This window comes from Neopsephotus bourkii, unplaced genomic scaffold (assembly GCF_033783945.1).
Source record: "Neopsephotus bourkii isolate Nb327-2 ecotype Australia unplaced genomic scaffold, CSIRO-AGI_Nbou_v1 NB_1574, whole genome shotgun sequence".
NCBI classification, from domain to species: domain Eukaryota; kingdom Metazoa; phylum Chordata; class Aves; order Psittaciformes; family Psittacidae; genus Neopsephotus; species Neopsephotus bourkii.
In genome coordinates, this window is record NW_026902050.1 from 4,906,640 (window position 1) to 4,928,328 (window position 21,689).

General features: G+C 40.8%; 1 protein-coding gene across 1 annotated transcript; it reads right to left on the bottom strand.

Annotated features, from left to right (window-relative positions):
- Window positions 1–800: 800 nt before the first annotated feature.
- Window positions 801–10,399, bottom strand: LOC133222166 (ovocalyxin-32-like). Its single transcript, XM_061371633.1, has 6 exons — window positions 10,072–10,399; window positions 3,919–3,981; window positions 2,787–2,961; window positions 1,986–2,122; window positions 1,364–1,426; window positions 801–1,269 (listed from the first exon to the last, which is right to left on the bottom strand). The coding sequence occupies exons 1-6, from the start codon at window positions 10,294–10,296 to the stop codon at window positions 1,111–1,113; spliced, it is 822 nt and encodes a 273-aa protein (XP_061227617.1). The 5' UTR covers window positions 10,297–10,399; the 3' UTR covers window positions 801–1,110.
- Window positions 10,400–21,689: the final 11,290 nt, after the last annotated feature.

The following is a 21,689-nucleotide window of genomic DNA, read 5'->3' on the forward strand; positions in this document are numbered from 1 at the left end:
TTACGGATAATGAGTTAATGTAACCTGGGAGAAATCTTTCTCGGGGGGGGGGGGAGGGAAGCAAACGGGAGACAGTTTGGCACTATCTGAGCAAATGGAGACAAGGTAGCAGGACCTCCGCTGGAACACAAATGGAGATTTGGGCATGACGGGATAAAACCACATCATTACCAGAGGACTTTGCTGTGTTTAGGATAGGCACAGGATGTAGCAGCTTTAATCCCCAAGCTATTTGATGGGGTGTTCTGCACCCCAAACCCCACTGTGGAAATTCATCCATACAGAGCTGTCCTGGTGGCAGTTTTTTGTTCAGGGCAATAGAAAGAACTGCAAACACAATGCTAGTGCCAGCGATTTCTGCCTGAGCAGCACTGCTATGCAGGGCTCTGGGATGGGGACAAGCACAGGCAGACCCCAAAACATGTTTTCCTTACATCAGTATTTTCTGAGTTGCCTTCGCAAGTAAGAGAGAGGAAACTCAGCTGGTGCTGCAGGGCACAGCAGTGCCTCAGCAGGATGAGGCTGTGCAGAGGGTGGTTACCAGGGCCTCCTGGGGAGATGTGTTGTTGCCTGCACTCATCTAAGTCCTTCTAGAGGCTGAACAGCAGGAGGAGATGGACAACTGAGGTCAGACAGCGGTGTCAGAAGGAAACCCAACTTCCATCCTGCGGAACATTATTGTGTTTATTGGAGTTGTAAGTTAAAAATCAGCATGGATCTAGCACAGCCCTCCCCCTGACACCCCCCCCCCCAAAAAAAAAAGAAGAAAAATAGACAAATATTTCTTAGCAACAGATTAATACATTTCTCAAGTTTTTTATCCAAATATATTAACTTTGTTTACGAACTATGTTATTCAAAGCTACAGTAAGTCAGTGACATAAAATAAACTTGTGTATGTTTCTCTGTGTATATATGTAGTAGCAAAGTTTCTTATGTAGAACTCTACGAGTGCAGCAGTTTAAGAAACTATGGGAATTAATTTTGGAACAAGACAGACTAGCGAAAGCACTCATTCACGGTTCAACTTGTATAGAAAAATTGGAGCTCCAGGTCTATTAATACAAGGATTTCTCATTTAATACAGGTATGTAAAACTGACAATTGATTTTAAAGATTGGGTCCCTTTTCATGTAGAACCCCAGCAGCTGATCCAGATTCCATTCCAGATCCATCTTCCAGCCCATGGTTTACTGAAGCACAAAAGTATTTTACTTTCAGAGGATGACCAGGAAGCCAAGTGAGGCGCATGTGACATGAGATAATGTCCTGGAGAAGAGAATTAAAAACACACATCTCTTACAATTTTGATGCTGTTCCTCAGTTAATGAAAGGAGGTAGTGTACGCCTGCACTTTCTTTACCTGTGTTGGAATTTCATGAAGCAGGATGGTGTAGTCAAACTCGGTAAAATCATCTTTCTTTATCTGGGTATGTTTCAAAAAGAAAAAGATTAACAAGGACACAAGTTACAACTGTTGAACTTTAGAGGCTACTCAGATTTACTTGACTGTATTTAGCTTGCTTAGAGAGCGAGGTGAGGTGAGCAGGGCTCGAGATGGCTGTGGTCAGTGAGGCAGATTTTGTGTGTGGAGAGACAGGGAGTTAGCAGCATATCCTGCCTATAAAAAGCTGAAGGCATAAACTGTGGCATGGCTGTGCAGTCTGTTTTCTGACCTGAAACTCAGCTGACTCTGGTCCTAATTAATTGACTAACCCTCAAGTAACTTTGAGAATTCTCCCTGCTTTTTAATTTTTTCTTCAGAGAGATTCTCATTTGAAATAACTCAGATCTCATTCTAAATAACTAGGGATTAAAAACTGAATGCTATCTATTGATCAGAGGCGATGGGGGGAAAACAATGCTTTGGGAACTCCTGTTGATTACACTGCAGGTGTAAGGTGTGTTCCCTGAGAATGCAGGTTGGGCCCTGACTGATGCTGTCTTTCAGCCTGGCTAGGCTTCACTTCACTTACTCCACTTACCCACTGCTTCACAGACTTCACTTGTGCCATGAAATAGCCCACGTTTTCTCTTGACTTTTCCCACATTATGTAGCTGCTGCCAGCAACAGCCAAACCCCACACTGATTCCAGGGCAGGTTCAATATTGCCATGGCTGTCTGCAAGGGAGAGAAAGAGTAATATAAAATGACTGATTCTGTCTGTTCAGTGGGAAAATTATAAACCTGTAGCACTTTTGGCTGGTGCAGCACTACTCCTGGGAAGCAACATTTGCTTTTGATGTTTTAGTCTTGAACAGGGAGGAAAGTGATGCTGAGCCTGCAGTCAGAGTATGAAAGTGTGACAGGACTGAAATTGCCAAGAGGCTCTGCTTACTGGGTCCTTGCTGGAAGGGGAGAAGCCCAGTATCCATGACAGTGGAAGCCCCTACCTAGTGGCAAGGAAAAGAGGGACCGGGTGCTGTTTCCAGAATGGAAAAATTCTGTTAGTCTTCCCTTGTGAATGCCCCCTCACCTGGGGAAGGGGTGTGGGTTAAGGCAGTTGTTACCACGCGAGGATGTTTTGCATTTACTTGAATATAAAACTGCACAGGCTTAGCTTTTAAATCCAAAACACTTTCCCAACAGGTGTTGGGTTGTGGTTTTTTTCTCCCCAAGAATTGTTGGCAAGGTAGACTTGTTCTGATAGTTCTATGGTATTAGGGTGCTACTGCAAATGCATGTGTCTCCTTTTTAAAATGCATGTACATTTGCTTCTGTTCTTAAAAGCACACAGGATCTTTAAGATAAAATGAAATACAGTTAAGTATTTGGAGGAATATACCTGGAATATTGTTTCCAGTTATTGGTTTTGTTTGGTGCCTGAGTTTTTGGTAAAGTCTGTTGTCCTCTTCCTGGATTTGCTCCTGGTCTTTGCTCTGCATGCACTTGATATTGACAACAGGTGGAGACTTTGTATTCGGATACAGCACTGTAGCAAGGCAGCTCCCAGCATTTTCCTGGAAAGATAGAATTTAAACGTGTTGCCTTTAATCAAGGTTTTATTTCCCTGAAACACATTCTTAAAAAAGCTCTTGATACATGATGTGAGGTATATATATGGAATATGTATAGGTCTTTGTGAGATACTTTGTATAAAACTATGCAGGGTCAAGAAAGTCTTCAGAAGGCTATAATTTTCTTTCTTCGTAGGGGTTTTGTTTTGTTGTTTGTTTTTTTTTTTTTTTCCCAGAAAAGTAATTATGTTAAACCCACAAGGCTAAAGTGATTTAACAGAACTTTTTAATCAAAGTGTGTCAGAAAAGCACTAAGTCATCTTGGAAATATGTTTTGAGTTCTCAAAAAATAACCTCAATTGATAACAGGGACTCTTCTTTTGTGTACTTTAGCCTTGAAACAAAAATAATGCTTCATAGTAAGTTCTGAAAATAATTAGAATTTCGTAAAATGTGTGTGCAATGGAAAAGCAGATGCTTACAGTAAAGTTGTTAATGACAACTGTGACAGAATGAATGGAAGGGGGGCTGTAATGAAAAAAACATACAACTTGTCAACTCTTTATTCTCATTTTGGTGTGCACAGCAGGGGCTACAGCTGTATAATGAAGACCATACTGTTATGTCGAGTTTGGGCCATAGAAGGACTTCACTCAGGTGCTTATATGTGACTAATGTGATTTGAAACATAACAGGCTCTTCAGGCACTGAGCAAAGTGGGTGACTACAGTGCTCTGACCACTTGGGCTCAGACAGAAACTGAGGGCTGATGAGAGGAAATACTCGAGTGATCCCAAGCACAAGCCATACCCCATGCTGGACAGACAGGTAGAACCATAAAGGTAAGTCTTTCCATTGTGAAAGACCCACTTATGACAGCACTTAAATGTAACCTGTTATGAAGATATTGAAGTTCATTTAACACATTATCAGAAGAAACATGGAGGACCATAAACTCACCCCACTTTTGTAGTCTTCGGTAGTGAACTGCAGGTAGTACTTGTGACCAGAATCTGGGATGCTCTGGAAGAGAGAAGGATTCAGCAATTGGCATAACTATAGCCTTATGTACTGTAACTTGCCATAAGCGCTGAATAATGGAAACAAGGGCATCATGGCTACCTCAAGGAAATTGGTCAGATGAGAAGCACTGAGAAAGTCCTAAGCAGCAAACTGCAAAGGATCTCAATACTACCGTTAAATAGCCCTTACATTAAGCGATGGTTTCATCCCTTTCCTCAGAGAGATACACAAGTAGAAAAATGCAGCTTTAAGTCCTTCATGGGATGGATCGATACTGAATAACTTTAAAAATCATAAAATTACAGATCCGTGTTCAGCCTCCAAGGAGGTTTCTTTTTTGCACAGGCCATCAAAGTGCTCCTGAATATATAAATGAATCAAATCTTGCTGACTGATTCACAGCTGAACAAGAATTACACTAAGGCTTTACACTAATTTAGCCTTAAGGGTGCTAACTTTTCTAGTTATTTTTTTCTACATCAACTGGAAAGAGACTGATTTCGTTACACAGCATGGCAGAGCAGGATTCTGATCTGCTCTTTTTGCCCTGGAAATACCAGTCACTAACTTGCTCAATCAACTATCCAAGATTCTGCTTGTTAAGGAAGAAATAAAAAAATACTCCATGCTTATGGAAGGCAGCCAGTAGCACCTCTTATAGCGTAAAGCATCAGAAAAGCCTTAACAGAGTAAACTTTGAGATACGCCGTTTTCTTGGATATCAGGGTTTTTTGTTTGTTTATTTGGGTGGGGGGTTTTTTGCTGTTGCTAACAGAAATTGTTCAGTTAACAAATTATATTTTTGGTGTGGGATATGAGACTACCCCGGCCCAAAGCATGCTGAAACAGAAACTAGCTTTTAATGTTGGCGATAAAAGATATTAATTATGCTAAAACAGGATCAGTGTCTCATTCCATACGGAAACAGCAGAGCCAATTAAAAGTATCTGCATTATCTGGTCTATACTTCATTAGTCGGTCTCTTGTTTTCCTACCAACTTTTATATTAAATTTAGAAATTCCTGTATTTTTGAGTGGGGAGTCTGAGTAACAAATAGTGTGGAAAAGTTTCTATTTCTTCAACTACTTCCTTATAAAGTAACATTATGTGTTATCTAACATTTTGGTACATTTCCAATCCTTTCTTTTGATTAAATCAGCTAGAAGCAAATGAAAGTAAGTCTTTTTGTGTGCTATGCTATGATTTCTTAGACAAGCTTTCTGATATACAAGATCACTTTTGTGTCTGAAAGTTTATTCCTTTTGCATATATTGCCTGGCTTAATAAGAGGCATTCTCCCTTGTCATAAGCCTCTTCTTGGTTCTGTTTGCTGCTGGTAGGGGATTTATCTTTACACAGGCTTTTCTTTGTGTGACACATGAGGCAGAATGTAGAAAATGCATCTTACCAGAGCAGCAAGCTGCCTTCTCAAGCATATTTTTAAATCAAGTGACTATTCCAGCAACAGCGCTGATTTATTAGTCTTATTTGGTTTTTAAATACAATACTTCTCAGATAAACAGGAAGGGAATTCTGGCTGTTTGCATAATTTTGAAGCTTAGAACCCAAAGCAAATGGACATGGTTTATTTATCTAAACTTGGGCCTTTGTGTTACCATTATACTTTCTTCCTGGAAGCCATTAATAGCATAACGTAGCAAAATTTCACTCCCAGGGCAAGGCCATCAGCCCAGCACTTGCCTTTAGTGCATACATGGAGTTACATGCTGCAGGTAGGAGGACAAATTGGTTCAGTTGCTTACTCTACTTCTGTAAAACACCCACTTGAACTTTAAGATGAGGCAAGTCTGGAGCTGGACCCTAATCACACCGTGAAAGGAATGAAGGAAATGGAGAGAGGACAAATTCAGATTCTCTCTTTCTTCTCTACCTCTCCATTCTTCCCCTCTCCTGCCCTTGTTTTGTGTATCAGCTAAAAGGCTGTTCTTGAAATGACAGAGGGTGTGACATGAAGAGATACAGCAAAATAGTAAAAGCCATCTTTCTGAAATGCAGGCTGACAAAAGAATCAGGAATTTGTGGGGCTGAAAGAAAGGCCTAATCTCTCACTAATGACTACAGTTAAGTCCTAAGTTTCTGTTTATTGTAAAGCTACCCAAGAGCTGTGTTGCTGCTGTTGTTTCTAACATTCACTTGATTAAGCATGGGTATTTTTTAAGCACGGTGACCTAGGCTTACTCCTTTTTTTGACACCAGTACCACAGATCAGAGAACCTGAAATAGGTGGACTACAACACCTCTGAAGCAGGAGGAGAAACTTAGCTCCGATTTAATTGATGATAATGGATGGAATAGGATGGTTCCTGCTGAAACTTTTCAGTGCCATAGGCTAATCTGTGTTTAACACAGTTACAACATCAGGGTCTTAAAGTCTGCAACAAAACTTTTATAGTTAAACTGGATCTTTTCTGTCCAGCATATTTGGTCATTTCAAATATGTTCAGCTATTCTTGCCATATTATTTGTTCTCACATTGGTGTTACCTGGTCTGTCTGCTAAAGAAAATACTATTTTTATAGCTGTGATAACTTTGAAAATAGTAATTAGATTCAAGCTTTCAAGTGGTGCTGCAGAGCTAAAATACATGTTCAGTCTTGGTATGCATCCCACAACCCTACCATCCCCAGGGGGAGGTAGAAGGTATATTTGGCATGAAACAATTTTAACTTTTATAAAGGTATTTCCACTATAATTTCAAAATGCATCACCATAAACCATCACATAGTGTGAGTTAAATCTGAGCTCAGGAATATTCGACATCATGCAATGATTTCTGGCTGAAAGCAGCCAATGTGTCCAAAAGAGAAGAAAACAAGTGAGTAATTCAATTTTCCACTGAATATCTGGGTCACGGGAGTCTTTTATTTCCGGGCTCAAAATTAATGCCATTTTCATGACAGATTTTTAGTACTGTGAAGGCCAAAATGGCAATTTAAGAGCAGTTTCATTCCAGGTCCCAAAGGAGGTGGTTTCGCAATTGGTGTACACTCCTGTAACTCCCCACTGGCACAGAAAGGGGTGATCCATCTCTCACCCCTTGCGGCAGGTTTCCATCTCTTCTTCTGTGTGTTTCCCCACTAGCATTTCTCCCCTGGGACCAGTTTTTTGGTTGCCAGATCAGAGGGCTGACCTGCTTATTAAGTGTGGAGGTGCTAGCACTGCAGAGAGGAGCGAGAGCAGTATCACCCGTGGGGATTCCTACCTCGCAGCCCTAGCACTGCCCCTGCAAGCTCACACTGGTGGCTTGCAGCTTCAGGATGTTCTGGATCCACAAGCAGCCAGGTCACCCCACGCAGGCAGGAAAACCCAGCAGAGATGGATAATTTATCAACCTCTCTGTACCTAGCTTTCCCTAGACAATTTACCTACCCTGCCATGGATTCTACTGACTGTTGGAAATAAATAGAAATCTTTTAATTGACTTCCAATACTAGGATCATGGTTATGGTGTTATGCTGTTTTGTGTCAAGGTGAGCTTGTGAAGAGAAATACTCATCTGTAAAATTATATTTTGTAGTCCAATTTAAGCAAGTGTAGCAGTTCAGCCAAGTGGTTACCTAGCTTTACCTCTGCACCTCACCTCCTGGTCCACCTACCTCCTGCTCAGCTATGATTTATTTCCAGGGCAGCTTGGTATAGGAGACTGCTACTACATCAGTGTTCTGAAAGTTTCTCTCTTGAATTCTAGGATCTTCAGCTGGCACACACTAATGCTTCTCTTTTAAAAACATGTATTTTAAAGTTCCTCTGTCAACTATTCCATGTGGTGCATACTGCTGTTCCCTGGAAGATACTCACTTAATTAAAAACTCACATGAATGAGAAGGGACAACAAAAAGGAAACTGCAGCCAATGGCAAGGTAGGATTTGTTATGTATTTGGCATATCTCTACTACTTGTTGCTAGGACAGAAAAATTACAGAAGTCTCATTTCACCTGAACTTGAAAATGTCTTTACATCTAAGAGAGTTATCGTACTGGTGACTTGTCTCCAGTCCTGTTTCTAATTACCACAGTTTCACTGGCTAGTGGGCTAGTAGTGTTAGTTTTTAAAATACAATGCTCATTATTGAATCCCATTATAAAATTATCCTATTATTCCATTATAAAATTATCCTATTTTTACTAGATACAGTAATATACCAACCAATATGAAGCTAACCTTCTTTAAAAAACAAACAAAAACCCAAACCCTGACATTTCTGTCTCTTCCATTTACATAATATAGCACATTCCTTCCAGGAAATGCTTTTCATTGTTTACAGTGGAGGACAGAAAAGAAGGAAGTGACCATGTCTAGTACATTTCTCCTCTTGTTTTCAGTGTGCAAAGAAAGAGGGGAAATAAACCATAGAAAGTGGTTATAGAAAGCTCCTACAACATCCAGTACTGTAAGGAAGTAATGAGGCATTTCACTTCTCTATGAACCAGTTGGGTTTTTTTCCTATATTAAAAGACAGATGGCTCATTGCAGGTGGAAAAAATCCCTTTCTCTCCCTGCAACCAAAACTACCTTGCAAATATTTAGTTACATGGGGATTGGAAAGAGGATCTGCACCAACCCCTTACTTCTGATATGTCTCTTTACTAGGCAAGTGCACTGTTTCCAGCAGCACATACTGTTGTTCTTAAAAGAGGCACAAACATTTGTGTATGTATATATATATATGTATATACCTATGCACACTACCCAGTAAAGTGCCCAGTAAATACAGAAGGAGTACTTGTAAGTTTCTACAGAGAAGTGTCAAGTATCACAGCAAATTTCTGTCATAGGTATCTGCAGCAATTTCATAAGAAGAATGAAATGTCATTCCAGCACATCCATGCTCAGCACCTTTTAAACTATATGCTTAGTGACATGTTTGGGAATGGTCGCGAGAACGGGTTTACGTAAAGGGTGGTGTCTCAGATAAATCCATAGCAGGACGTGGTGTTTGCATTCCCTGGCAGGTAGCATGGCTAACACTATACTTACTTCATATAGTGCAAGGCTGAAAGAGCACACACATTCTGAATTTTTCATGTGGTAGTTTGTGTTTTGTCAAATTTAATTGGAAATTATTCTGGTCTGTTAAATCCTGTGTGCAACTCAAACAGGCTTCAAATCATTTCGGAGCAGCTGCCAGCTGGGATACATGTGAAAGACTGAGGCTCATCGTAAATGTTATAGGCTGGCTTGGAACGTCTTTCTTTGAAGATTTCACACTTACACCACCTTATTCTCAGTTTGATGAGTGAGGGCCTGAATTGAACATGCCATGCAGATGCTGAAGGACAAATGTTGTAAGATCTCATTTTTTAAGTGTTTCCCAGGTGTTTTTCCCTGTTCTCTTACGTTCAGAAACTGAGAAGGATGCAAAACCCCCCAAAACCTGTGGCCAGAAGATGAGAACAGAGGCTGACAAGGGTGCCTCAAGCATCCCTGACTAGCTCTCCATGACATGAAAGCTCTGCCTCTGTAGCTGCTTCTATCTAGGCCTCTCATCCCCTTCTGTCACCTCAATTTGACATGTAAAACTAAAGACATATTTTCTGATGGGAACTGTGCTGTCTTTAGTTGAAGCTGTCAGTCTCTAGAGGTAGAAAGCCAATTCCTTTCTGTCCCTACTCTCACAAAGTAGATGGTCACTCCAGAAGTGATTCTGCTGGAAAGATTTCCTTATCAAACTCTTTTCTTTCCCTCGTGTGCCTGCTCTGTTCCTCAGTTTCCATGCTATGCTGCTTTTGAGTCCAAGATAGGGCACTTGGGGCGCCCTCAAGCACCATATGCGGCGCTCGGCTTGGATTTTGGGGTTATTTAAATGGTGACCTTTCGCGGCAGATCCCCCCGGAGGTGCCCACTGAGGGAAGCGGCAGTGGGACTGCCGCCTCCTGAGGGCACCCGGTGGCCCGAACGCCCTGCGGAAGGGGGCGCGCTGAGGGCCGCGCTCTTTTATTACACTAATCATTGTTAAATTGACTTTTCCCAGAGTTGTTTTAAAGACCGCGCCCGCCCGCCCCGCGCTCCTCCGGACCGACAGCCACCTCGCTACCCCACCGCCCTGCCCCGCCGGTTTCCCCCCTACCTTCAGCGTGGCCTTGCGGATCTGCCCCAGCGCCTGCAGCGCCCCGGGGGACGCCGTTTGGAAGTTGAGGTAGTGCAGGGCCACCCGTGCCGCTCCCGCGGCCAGCCGGCTGCTGGGGCTCAGCTCCCGCTCGGCGCCCGGAGCCGCGGCTGCCGGCAGCAGCAGCGCGCTGAGGCAGAGGAGGAGGAGGAAGGCGGCGGGCTGCGCGGCGCTGAGTTCCTGCATGGTGTTGTGATGCGGCGAGAGGCCGGCGGGGCTCCGCACTGAGGCGGGCTCCGCCGAGGGCCGGTACTAATAGCGGGGGCCCGGCCCGCTACCTCCCGCCCTCCCCTCCCTCCGCTGTCAGTGCTTGGGGAAAACTCCTGTCTCTTCGGCTACTCCCCTCAGCCCTCCCACCTGCTGCAGCGCGGATGGGGGCTTCAGGGGACCGGGGGAGTCTGAGCCTCCGGCTCCCTCAAGACAAACCGCTGCCCCCTCAGCCAGAAGAGGTGCCAGTGTGAAGTGAGAGACTGCCACTTGGAGACAGATGAGCAATCATGTAATGCATATGTGAACAAATACAGGTAATTATTAGGAAAAAAAACCCAGTTATCTCCTCCTCAGTTATCATAACTCAACACTACCCAAAACTCAACAGGCTCGCTTACAGGTAGACTTTCCCTGAGATGAAGCTGAAATATTCCAAAAACTGTGCACAAGATGCAGATGAAGCATTCCTCCCTGAAATAGATCTCAGTAAGTGAAGTTTTTTGGAACCAGAATGGTCATCTCTCTTGTAGTGTGAAGGAAATGAACTGAGACAGCAGCCTGGCAGCCAGATTCCCTTAAGATGATTTTTAGGACACAAGTGAGCTTGCTGTGTGATACTGCTGGAAGCATCTCTTTTGGAGAGACTGAATATGGTATAACATCTTTTATGTACGGGTTTTTTCCTGAGTTAAAAATGTTGTTTTTTTTTTTAATGGTCTGCTCTATTACCATTTGAGCAGATGGATGGTTGCATTGGGCACAGCTGGGAACCTGTTTTTACACTTCTACATGTGGGGCATGCTTCTGCATTGGGGTATCAAAGAAGTAAATCAGAACTCTGGATAAAGACTCAAACTGTCTCTAACAGAGCATTAAGTTGCCTTTATTACTGTAATGCTTTTTCATAGAACTTAAAATTCAGTATTTTTGAGGCTTTCCTGTGTGAGGGAAATAATTAGAATAGAGGCATAAGAAATCTTCATTGCACTGTTTTGTGTGCCACCTCACTCATTTAACTGCCCTCACTTTGTTGTGATTATGATTTTCCTTCCTGAGATACTGTCAATAAATAATATTTTGTATCTTCACATCCTCTGGCATGCTGCTTTCTTTCTTTCCGCTGGGGTAACAGATGCAAATGTAGTTCCTGTCTTTTTTAGCTTTCCTTCCTAGAAACCCTGTGCTGTTTCTGTTGTCCCTTCTATAGCTTGCTTTATTCCTTCTTGTTGCTTGTTAGCAAATTCTTTGTTACAATTTCTGAAGCACCTCAAGAAAAATGGGTGATGTTTTGAGTGAAAATGTAGGATGAAGACAACTATATGGACTCCAGCCAAGAGCTCTTCTCACCCAGTACCCTTGGACAGAGCTTTTTCTTTGCAAAGACCAGAAGAACAAGCAAGGACAGCTCATGCTTCCCAGGAATACTTTCCCAGCTTTACCCCACTTAACAGCTCTTTGCTTTCCTGACGTGGTATTTCCTGGGTGGTTAGTAACCTTCAGTAGATTTCTCTTCTGCAGAGTAGTCCAGTTGTCCCTTGAGCCTGTGTCAGGTGCAGGCAAGGCTCTGAACACTACTCCATCTTTTTTTTAATCTGACTGTACTCATAGCCTAATGGTTGTTTTTCTGTCATACACTATTTTTGGTTCCAGACAAAAGTATGGAACCATCTCTCTCTTTGACATTATTTAGCTTTTCCTGTCTCTTTCTCTGACATTATTTAGCTTTCTATCTTCACCCTCAGAATCTGTGTAGCAGTTTCCCCCAGGACTTATACTACAGAAAAATAAAAGAATTGTCTTCTGATATGAATCATCCTAGAAGCTGGTGAAGTTTTGGTAAATTTAATTTCAGTAAGTTCGGCATCCATGAGAAAGTGTGCAACTATGAGGTTTGGGATTTTTTATTTTTTTTTTGCCTTCAGTCTTAACTGATACCATCAATAACTTAAGCAGCAAGTTAAGTTTCTTTTACCCAATTTGCGAGCCAAACCTCTCATCTTCATCTGAGTTATATCCCATATAGAAAGGTTAACTTTAGATTAATTTGGCACCTCTCCCAGCTTTACAATGCACTGCTTGTCTTGACATCACACAGCTGCTTATGAGAGGATAATGGCATTTTTCATATATTTTAGGGGGAAAGTGTTTATAAAATTTTGCAAAGGGAGCAGGTTAACTTTTTCCTTATTGGGATACGTGCCATTTTTTTTCTCCAGTGTTTTCTGTTTAGCTGGAAGAAACTGTGATCTAGTCTTTTCTCATTTATCCCTGCTGCGATGACAACTCGGATGTTACTTTTAATTAAATTCAAAGTATGATTCTCATTATCTGACACTGGAGGGGTTTGATCAGTGTCAATGGTCTCCTGATGCTACCAGTTCACTTCGTGCACTACATTTCTCACAGTGGCTCTCCGAAGGTAGGACAAATGGCTGAGGACATCATGGGAGCAGAGGAAGCAGAGGCCATGAAGGGCAAGCAGCAAGGTCAAGCAGGGATGGCTGGTAAGAAAAGCTTTGGTGCAGGATGTGAAACAGGGTGCGGAGGGAGGAGGTGAGGGCTGCAAGGGGCCCGTTCTCCAGCTCATGATGATAGTCTACGCGCGCGCTGCAGCTGTCCCTGTTTGAGGAAAGAAGTTGAACCCACCCTGCACAGACGTTTCATGCTCACTTTTTTGATGCCTTGGGTTTTGTGGAAGTTCAGAGGCTTAAATAAGAGGTAAGAGCTTAAAAAGAGGTAAAAACTTGTAAATCTGGCTGCCACTTGTGCTGTAAAAGCCTGCAAACCTCTGGTGTCTCAGTGCTGAGCTGTGAGGCTCTGACCTGCCTATGACTTTCTATGTGCTTCCTTTTCCCCCTTATGTTCTCCTTTTCCTGCTGTCTCAGTCAGCATCGCTGTCAATGATACAGTTGTTTCCTTCCTCCTGAGCTCAACAAAGAGGTTGTGAGTAACCAGGACCTGAGGGTCAGTTTGACAAGGACAGAGAACCTCTATCACAAAGCAGGGACAATCCATGGCAGTTTCCTAAAATACTGCAAAGATTATGTTGCTATAATTTGCTGTTAATCAAATGTAAGTCTGAATTTGCAAAACATTTTGACTTGGGAAATACAAGCTCATATGCTGAACATGGCCAGGTCAGGGCTAGTGGGATATTCCTAAGTATGTGCAAACACAGACATTTTATGCTTTCATAATGTTTAGAATATTTATTTTAAGCCCTGATTTTATGAGGCCTTTAAAAGCTGAAAGCTCATCCTCTACCAGCCAGACCTCAAGCTAGGCCCTGCTCATTTGCTTCAGACTCTGGTGACTGTGAAAATGGAGCTCTACAGCATGTAACAGCTGAACAAAGGAAACCGGGGTGAAAGATCTACCTTGAAGTGACGTACGTATTTTAGTTAAGTTAGTATGTGGTGCATGTAGGTTTTGTCCTTCTAGAGTATCTTTTTACCTCTCATCCTAATTAATTGGTCCAGATTCAAAGAACAGCGGTGGTCTAAGTTACCCATCAATAAGCCTCTCTCACTCTTCCTTTTTCTGTTCTTCTTCAGCTAACTGCATGATGGCAAATTTCCTAGTATTAACATTGTGTGGCGGTTTGCATCATGCTTATGTCACATTTGACTCAGACCCTTTGGAAATGGAAAGGAGGATTGTTTCAGGCAGCTGGTTTAAAAAGCATTCTGAGGTTTTAATTTTCTTACTATCTTTTTTCATACATCAAACACTTGTTTAGAGGCTGTTTAGTCTTAATTTGTTTCATATTTGAAGACTGTTTCTGCATCGTTTGCATACAACAGACCCAACTGGCTTGTAATCACTGACAGATGTCTGTAATACATACGAATACAATGAATTTGGACAAACTTCAGTTTACTTTGTTTTGCAGCGTTTCCAGTTCTAGCTTCAGCATCACGCTGTAGTTAAAAGTAAGCTCCCTTACTTGGTTTTAAGTGAATTGTTTATGGCTTCCTCCTATCCCCAAATATTTATAGTTTTATTTTATTCCCAATAATTAATCACAAGAGCTTATTTTCTGTCTAATTAGTATCCAGATTTTTTGCTGGATAAATCAAGCTTTGAATAAGTGATCATGTCATGTACTGCTGGGCTGACTTTGCCTATGGTTAAGCATAGGCATAAAAATACATATGTTGTTTTAGTGTGGCTCATTTTTTCAGGGAAACTTGGTTTTGAAGGCTTCTGGCTATTTTTAAATCTTTCTGGTTATGAATTAATTTATTTTTTTTTTTAATAAAAATAGACATGTATGTTTGGTGTCAGCAGTGGCAGATGCCATTCTTGCACACCCAGGTATCAGAATTTTCCCAGTGGGTTTTGTCTATGTGACTCAACATAGACTGTTCCCTTCAGGTGATTTGACAAACGGGCAGGCTATGCTAAAGCCAAAATGAAGTCTTACGGTTTGAGTCAGTGTACAGTAGACAAGTTGTATAAAAACCTGTGTGTCGTGTGTCAGTTGGCCTCTGGGGAAGTTTGCTGTGTAGCTGTAATATTTCCATAGGGAACTGACATTAAAATAAACAAGAAGGGAGAAAGCAGTTGAAGCCAGTAAATACTCACTATGACATGAATTACCTTCAAGGCCTTTGACTTGGTCTGCTATTAAACTTACAGGATTTTTTTTTTTTACCAGAATTGTTAGAGCCAGGAAATGAAGAAAAGTGAAAGGATGTGAAAGCCATCACTTAAGTGCAACTTAGTTGGGTTAATACAGGATTAACACTTGGCATATAAGGGATTGCAATACCTATGTAAGTCCAGAAGGTCTAGTAGCCCCTTCCAGCCAAAACCTTGCAAAATGATTGATGCTACCTGTTTCCATTATTTTGTATGATTTTATATTGCTTTTCTAATCATAGAATCATAGAATAGTTAGGGTTGGAAAGGACCTTAAGATCATCTAGATCCAACCACCCTGCCATGGGCAGGGACACCTCACACTGTACCATGCCACCCAAGGCTTTTTCCAACCTGGCCTTGAACACCGCCAGGGATGAAGCATTCACAACCTCCCTGGGCAACCCATTCCAGTGCTTCACCACCCTAACAGGAAAGAATTTCTTCCTTATATACAATCTAAACTTCCCGTTTAAGTTTGAACCCGTTACCCCTGGGTTGCTACAGTCCTTAGTGAAGAGTCCATCCCCAGCATCCCTATAGGCCCCCTTCAGATACTGGAAGGCTGCTATGAGGTCTCCACGCAGCCTTCTCTTCTCCAGGCTGAACAGTCCCAACTTTATCAGCCTATCTTCATATGGGATGTGCTCCAGTCCCCTGATCAACCTCGTGGCCCTTCTCTGGACTTGTTCCAATGCACACCAACATCCTATAAAGTTCAAACAGTCATGAGTAAGCTTCTGAGCTCTCTTTTAACTGCCCCTGTGCCGTTAGCAGACTTTTCCCGTGAACTATCTGTTAGGACTTTCGGTCTTACTGATTGGAGGCTCCTCTGGTTCAAAAGGAATGTTTGATGATCACTGTTAATCTCCCACTGCACTCTGTTTGCTAAAGTGTTTGAAGCCTTATGGGATTCAAACTACCATAGCTTTAGTGTGTCAAATCAATATCTTTTACAGCGTCAACTATTTATGTGCAGAAAAAACCTCTGTGAACCCAGTGAAACAGAGAAGCACAGAAATTCTCAAACATGTAAGCATTTACTGGGTCCTCTTTTATTGTACTTCCCCCAAAATCAACAGTGGTTGCAGTATAGATGTGCTAGCATAAATTTTAGTAGCACAAAGCACATGCAGTGCGGATCTTCTCTCTTTACTGGTGGTATTGCATGCCCCTGGGGAAGTCAGCATGAAAAAGTGTGTCACTGTGCTGCATCTTCAGCCGTTTCAAGCCACTCATGCAATACACATCACTGATTCTTTGGGGTTTTCTTGAGGTTGTTTTTTCATAATAGGACTACATTTAAAGTCACCCACCTTGGGGAATAGTCACAAAGCTCAGATTTACCACGTTCACAGCTATTTTTAGTTTCTTAACCTTTATCAAGGATACAAAATGGGTGCCGCATTTCTGGAGTTTGTCTGGCAGAAAAGCTGCTCAATATGTCAGTATGACAGGTTTGGAGGGTATTTCTTGGGATGGACTTTACTTGGGAGTGCTGGGTTGGAAAAATGGGGTGGGCTTATAGCAGATGGCTAAATTTAAGAGCTAAATAATGGAATCAGAAATGATATTTTGCTATAAAATAGGAATATATGCAAAATTACCTAAATCCAAGAAAAGTGAAAGGCCGTATTTTATGACCAGTGGGAGTAAATCATTACAGATTGCTATCACTGTCATTCTAACATTAAAAGGAGACAAAGAACGTTTTGGTAACTTATTTGGATAGTTTTCTCTTGATTATGGAACAGGTATGGAACAAAGAAATCTTAGTTTATAGACTGGCCCCAACAAACAAATCCCTTACATGCCCAGTGAGATACAGTCACACAGAGCCAAGAATAAACAGAAGCAATAAAAACTACCTATTAATAAACTGAAATCACAAATCTGCCTTGTAAAACTGTAACAAATAGATCTTGGACACATGCTCAGGCCTGTTTAAAAATTGACAGAAATTAAAGTAGCCATTAAAGATGAAATGCTGATAGGTTTACATGCATATTTGAGTGTTTTACACCACTGGTGGCTGTCACAGAGGCTGTCACAGCTGTAAGGTCAGGTAGAGCTGTGCTGTTTGGTTAGAGTCTCTCATTCCTTCATACTGCTCTTTCAGCCATACTACTTCTCCAGAAATGTTTGGGCAGTGTTTCAGATCTCCAAATGATGGGGTCTAAAATAAAGCCTCTAATGCACTATTTGGAGTAAATTAAATCTCCCGGCAGATCCAGATGTATGCTAAGTCACGATCCCTCACCCCACACACTAACTATTTTAATTTGTTTGAGCTTAATATTTACTTATAGCTGATAGCAACAAAAATCCCCTTGAAATACTGGCTTGACACTGGTTTCATAAAGATTCAATGTATGTCACTGCTGAATGACTATTGCAACAGAACAATAATTTTTGAAGTGTCTAGTTTCACAATGTTTAAACAAGGCATTAAATATTTGCACAATAATTAGGGAATGGCAGCTCAGTGTTTTAAATAAGGTAAGGACAAACGAGTGAATTCTTACGCTAAATTCCACAACACTGCATCACAAACCGTCTTTCTTGCAAGGTGACGTGTTTGAAAGGATCCAGCGGAAATAACAACTAAGAGGAAACACATTTTCCGTGTTTTGCTCACTATATCCTCCCATTTGTCCTCTCCTTTATGAATGCTGTTTTCTCTCCCCTTTGCAGTGGTTGTTTTCAGGGTCTGCTCTCCCTAGGAGCTGTGGATGGTGAGCTCTAAGGTCCCTGGCTTGTATAATCGAAAGCCAAAATGGGATAAACACAGGTAGAAGCACAGCTGGGGACAATCCTGCTCTGTCACTCCTGAACAAAACCTTCTGGGCAGACAGAACTATAAGGTGATCCTGAGTTTTGGGGGGGGGGGGGGGGGTTCATAATTTCTGATGTCTCTCAGACAGAAGATGAAACACAGACAAAAACATATTCACCATTGGAGGGTTCCCTTGATTATCTAGGGATGTTACTTAGGCTGGAAAATAGATATTGTTAATTCTCTAATAAGTTTTGTTGCAGGGAGGCATTTTGGAGATTAACTAATTTATGTGTGGCATTTTCTCTTCAAATACTTCAAATACTGAATTTTATACTTACTGTCCTTGATGATTTGCTCCAAGTTAAATACTGTCACCTGTATTTATGCTAGTAGATATATTACCCAATTTCCAGTTCACACCTATAAATAAAATGGTTTGATGACAATTTGCAGGGTGCTAATTTTACTGTTCTACAGTGTTTACTGTAGCCCCATGAAATATAGTCCTGAAGCAGATTGACCACCCTGATAGCAATAAAGGCAGGTTACTCTTCAGTAGTTTCTAAAGCCATGTCACGGGACCAACCAAAATCCATATTATGGTGGGTTTTTTTGATTGTGAGTTTTGTATTTGGCTATTGTAGATACTACTTATGTGTCTTAAACATAAACAGGGACTAGAATTTTACTCTGAGCATTTGATGAATGCAAAATAAAATCACCAGAGCAACTTACTCCTGTTCTTCAAGTAATTCACATATCTAGGTATTATCTCCTTTACATCCTAATGAATGGTTTGATTTCTCAGCATGTCTCTCATTGGTCAATGGCAGTTTTCTTATCATTGCTCTATCTCATGATAATCTCTTGTTCTTCATTCTGATTAGGAACAATTCCTCCTTTGTCCTTTTCTGCATCAGTGTATGTTCCCAGAACTTCAGAGAAAATGATCTTTTCTTTCTCGATTAGTCATACCGTTTTAACAAATACCTACTTGTTTCCTCATATAAACGTATAAGAACTATTGTGTTTATTTCTTCACATTGCGTAGTTGGGCTTAATCAGCAGCATGATTGTGGAGTTGAAATGCAAATCTCTCTGTGAGGTTTAAGGATTAAAGAAAATATGGAGAAACAGCATTGCTTACAAAGCACAGACTTCAGTGTGGCCAATGTGGTACTTTTCATGACCATTATAGTCACTGAAACACTGTATATGCTGGGAAAAAAAAAAAATCTGTGTGACAACCGAAAGCTATGAGCTTGGCGGCAGCTTTGATCCTGTAATAAGACTGACTAAAAGACTTTCAGCCGTTTAAAGCTCAAGGAAAAAAGAGTTTGTAAAGAACAGTAGAGGAGCACTAAACAGTAATTTTCAGCGACATTAATTCCAGTTGGAGAGACTACAAAGACAGAGTTCTTCAACTTTCATTGCTGTTAAATTTCAGTGAGTTTGTGTAATTTGGCAAAGCTCCACTGCCATGAGCTCAACGCTGCACAACTGCATCATGATACAGCAAAGAGTGAGCTGACCACTTGTGCCATCACCTATCACTACATGCTGTGGTAAGAATGGGGGGTTTGTGTTTAGGTGAAAACTCTGTAATGGGCATTAATGTTTAGCAATTGTCCTTTATATTACAAGTTTCTATGAGAAATAGAGCAAATGAAAACCAGAAATGTTTAATGTCATGTATAGTCTTAAACAGTAATTCTGATCTGGGAAAAGAAAACTTTGGTATATTCAAACCTTCAATTTTTTAAAAAATCTGCACCATGGTCTCTAATTTTGCACATCAGCAGATTGGTAGGTCAAGACCTAAGAATTTTATAGCTTTTTACTGATATTATACTGATGGGGAATGTGATACTAAACTCTTCCCTGGAAATGATTGACATATTAGTATAGATCAGGAGACGTTTATGCCCAACTCCAGCACAAACCATGGATCTGGTTTTTGAGTTTGCTTTTCTTTTTGCATATCTAGATCCAGACATAATGGCATTCAGCAGTCACCAGCTTTCTCCCAAAATGTGTAGAAGACATAATTTTTCACTTTCCGACCACCTTTCCTGCACTATGTTTCTTATCACCAGCAAAATGCATCTCATTAGCTAAGCTGCTTCTGCCCAGGAATACAATGCAATCTGGGTTATTCTGCTGTCTCACTAAATCAAAATGAAATGTCAGGGATCTGGGCTTGATACCCTCCCAAGACTTTTAGAAAATGCAATTTGTAGCAGAAACTGGATTAATATTTTACATTTTACAGATGCAAATTTGACATTTTCTGTTGGAAAACAAAACTGCCATTTTCCTTTTTTGGGGGAGTTACTTTTTAATGTCAGACTGTCTGTACTGAATCAGTGTTAGTGTGAGATCTGTGGTTTGGGTTACAACATGAAACTATGTTTAGGATGGTTTTGCTAATTTTTTTTTTTTTTTTAAGGAAAAATGCATCCAACATTGTGAAGTTTTATTTTGCCTGATATCTGTGTTATTAGGCATTATTATAATGTGCTGCAGTATTTGTTTCAACCTCTCAGACGATGTGATTTGCTGCCAGTTTAAGAGCCTGACACTATAATCTTCTGTTTTGTAGGGCTGGGCTTCAGATCTGTAATATGTTCATGAACAGAACATATCCCCATGCATATATGAAGCAAAATAGATATATAGAGGTCTAACATATGATTGAAGTATTGCTGTGAATACTGTGGTTAAGATTTCCTTCCTGAATCCCTGATTGCATTTACCCTTTCCTTTTGTAAGAATTTTTAACTGAGGGTAGTATTCCATTCTTGATCTTGTCTGAACAAATCTAGAAGATTTAAGGGAAATCAGTGTGTAAAAGACAAAGAGGGAGAACTGTTACTTTTTTCTGTGTAAGACATGACCATTATTGCAGTTTTCCATGCAGATAGCTCAAACTTATAATGCCTTTTTTTTTACATTTTTTAAGTAGCCTTGGCTGACCTTGCTTCCAAAGGTGAATGTGAAAAACAATAACAGGGGAGCAAATGCTGAGCATATTTAAAGCACAATAATGGGAAATGGTTCCATTGCCACCGAGTCCTTTTCCTTCCCTTGACAATATCTATGGTTTGTCCCCAGCACTGCGCTACTGGCTTCTGGTTCCCTGAGCCTCTTCAGTAAGGTAACTATTATCAGTATTAAAAACATATATTCTAGGTACTAACATTTTAAGAGCACAATGACATCTCATCATAACATGCCTAAGATACATTTTTTTAAATGCATCCATAGGTCATTGCTTATGACAGACATGCTAATTTTTAATAACTGCTTTTTCCCAGTAGCATCTTCCATTTTGATTTCTAATGAATGCTTGGTTAGATACTGTTAATACTCACTTTGAATAAAAACATTGCTGATTGTATACTTCTTGGATCTATCTTCTTCAAATTTTTGGACAGAGGAAATTAGAAGTCTTGCTATCTATTGGCTTCTATACAATAAGATCAATTTTAATAACTGGACTGTTGTACTAATATGAATTAAAGTAACCAAAGTAACATGATTTAAACTGAGAAGTTGGACACAAGTTCCTTTGTTGCTCTGGTTTCTGTATATGCTGCTATGCCATAGCAGAGAGGCTTTCTTCAGGAGGTTAAAAATGTATTTTTAATTGCTATAACTTTGCTATAATGCAAAAGCTGCAGAGAGAGATGGAGAAAAATGAAGTACTTTCCTAGTGGCTGAGCATTTTCAGCAGTCAGTGCCTGGCCCTTTGTGGACTGCAATTGCAAGTTTGTACAGGTAGAGAAAAATGTGTTAGCAGGCAGGGAGGAGAAGGCCAGGGATTTTACAAAGCACTTGTGAGAGCAATGTAGTTTTGCCTGGTAATACATCACTGGAGGCAGTGAAAGCAGGGAGGATGATACTTTTAACCCACGTTTTCTCATGGGCATAAATGCAATCCCCA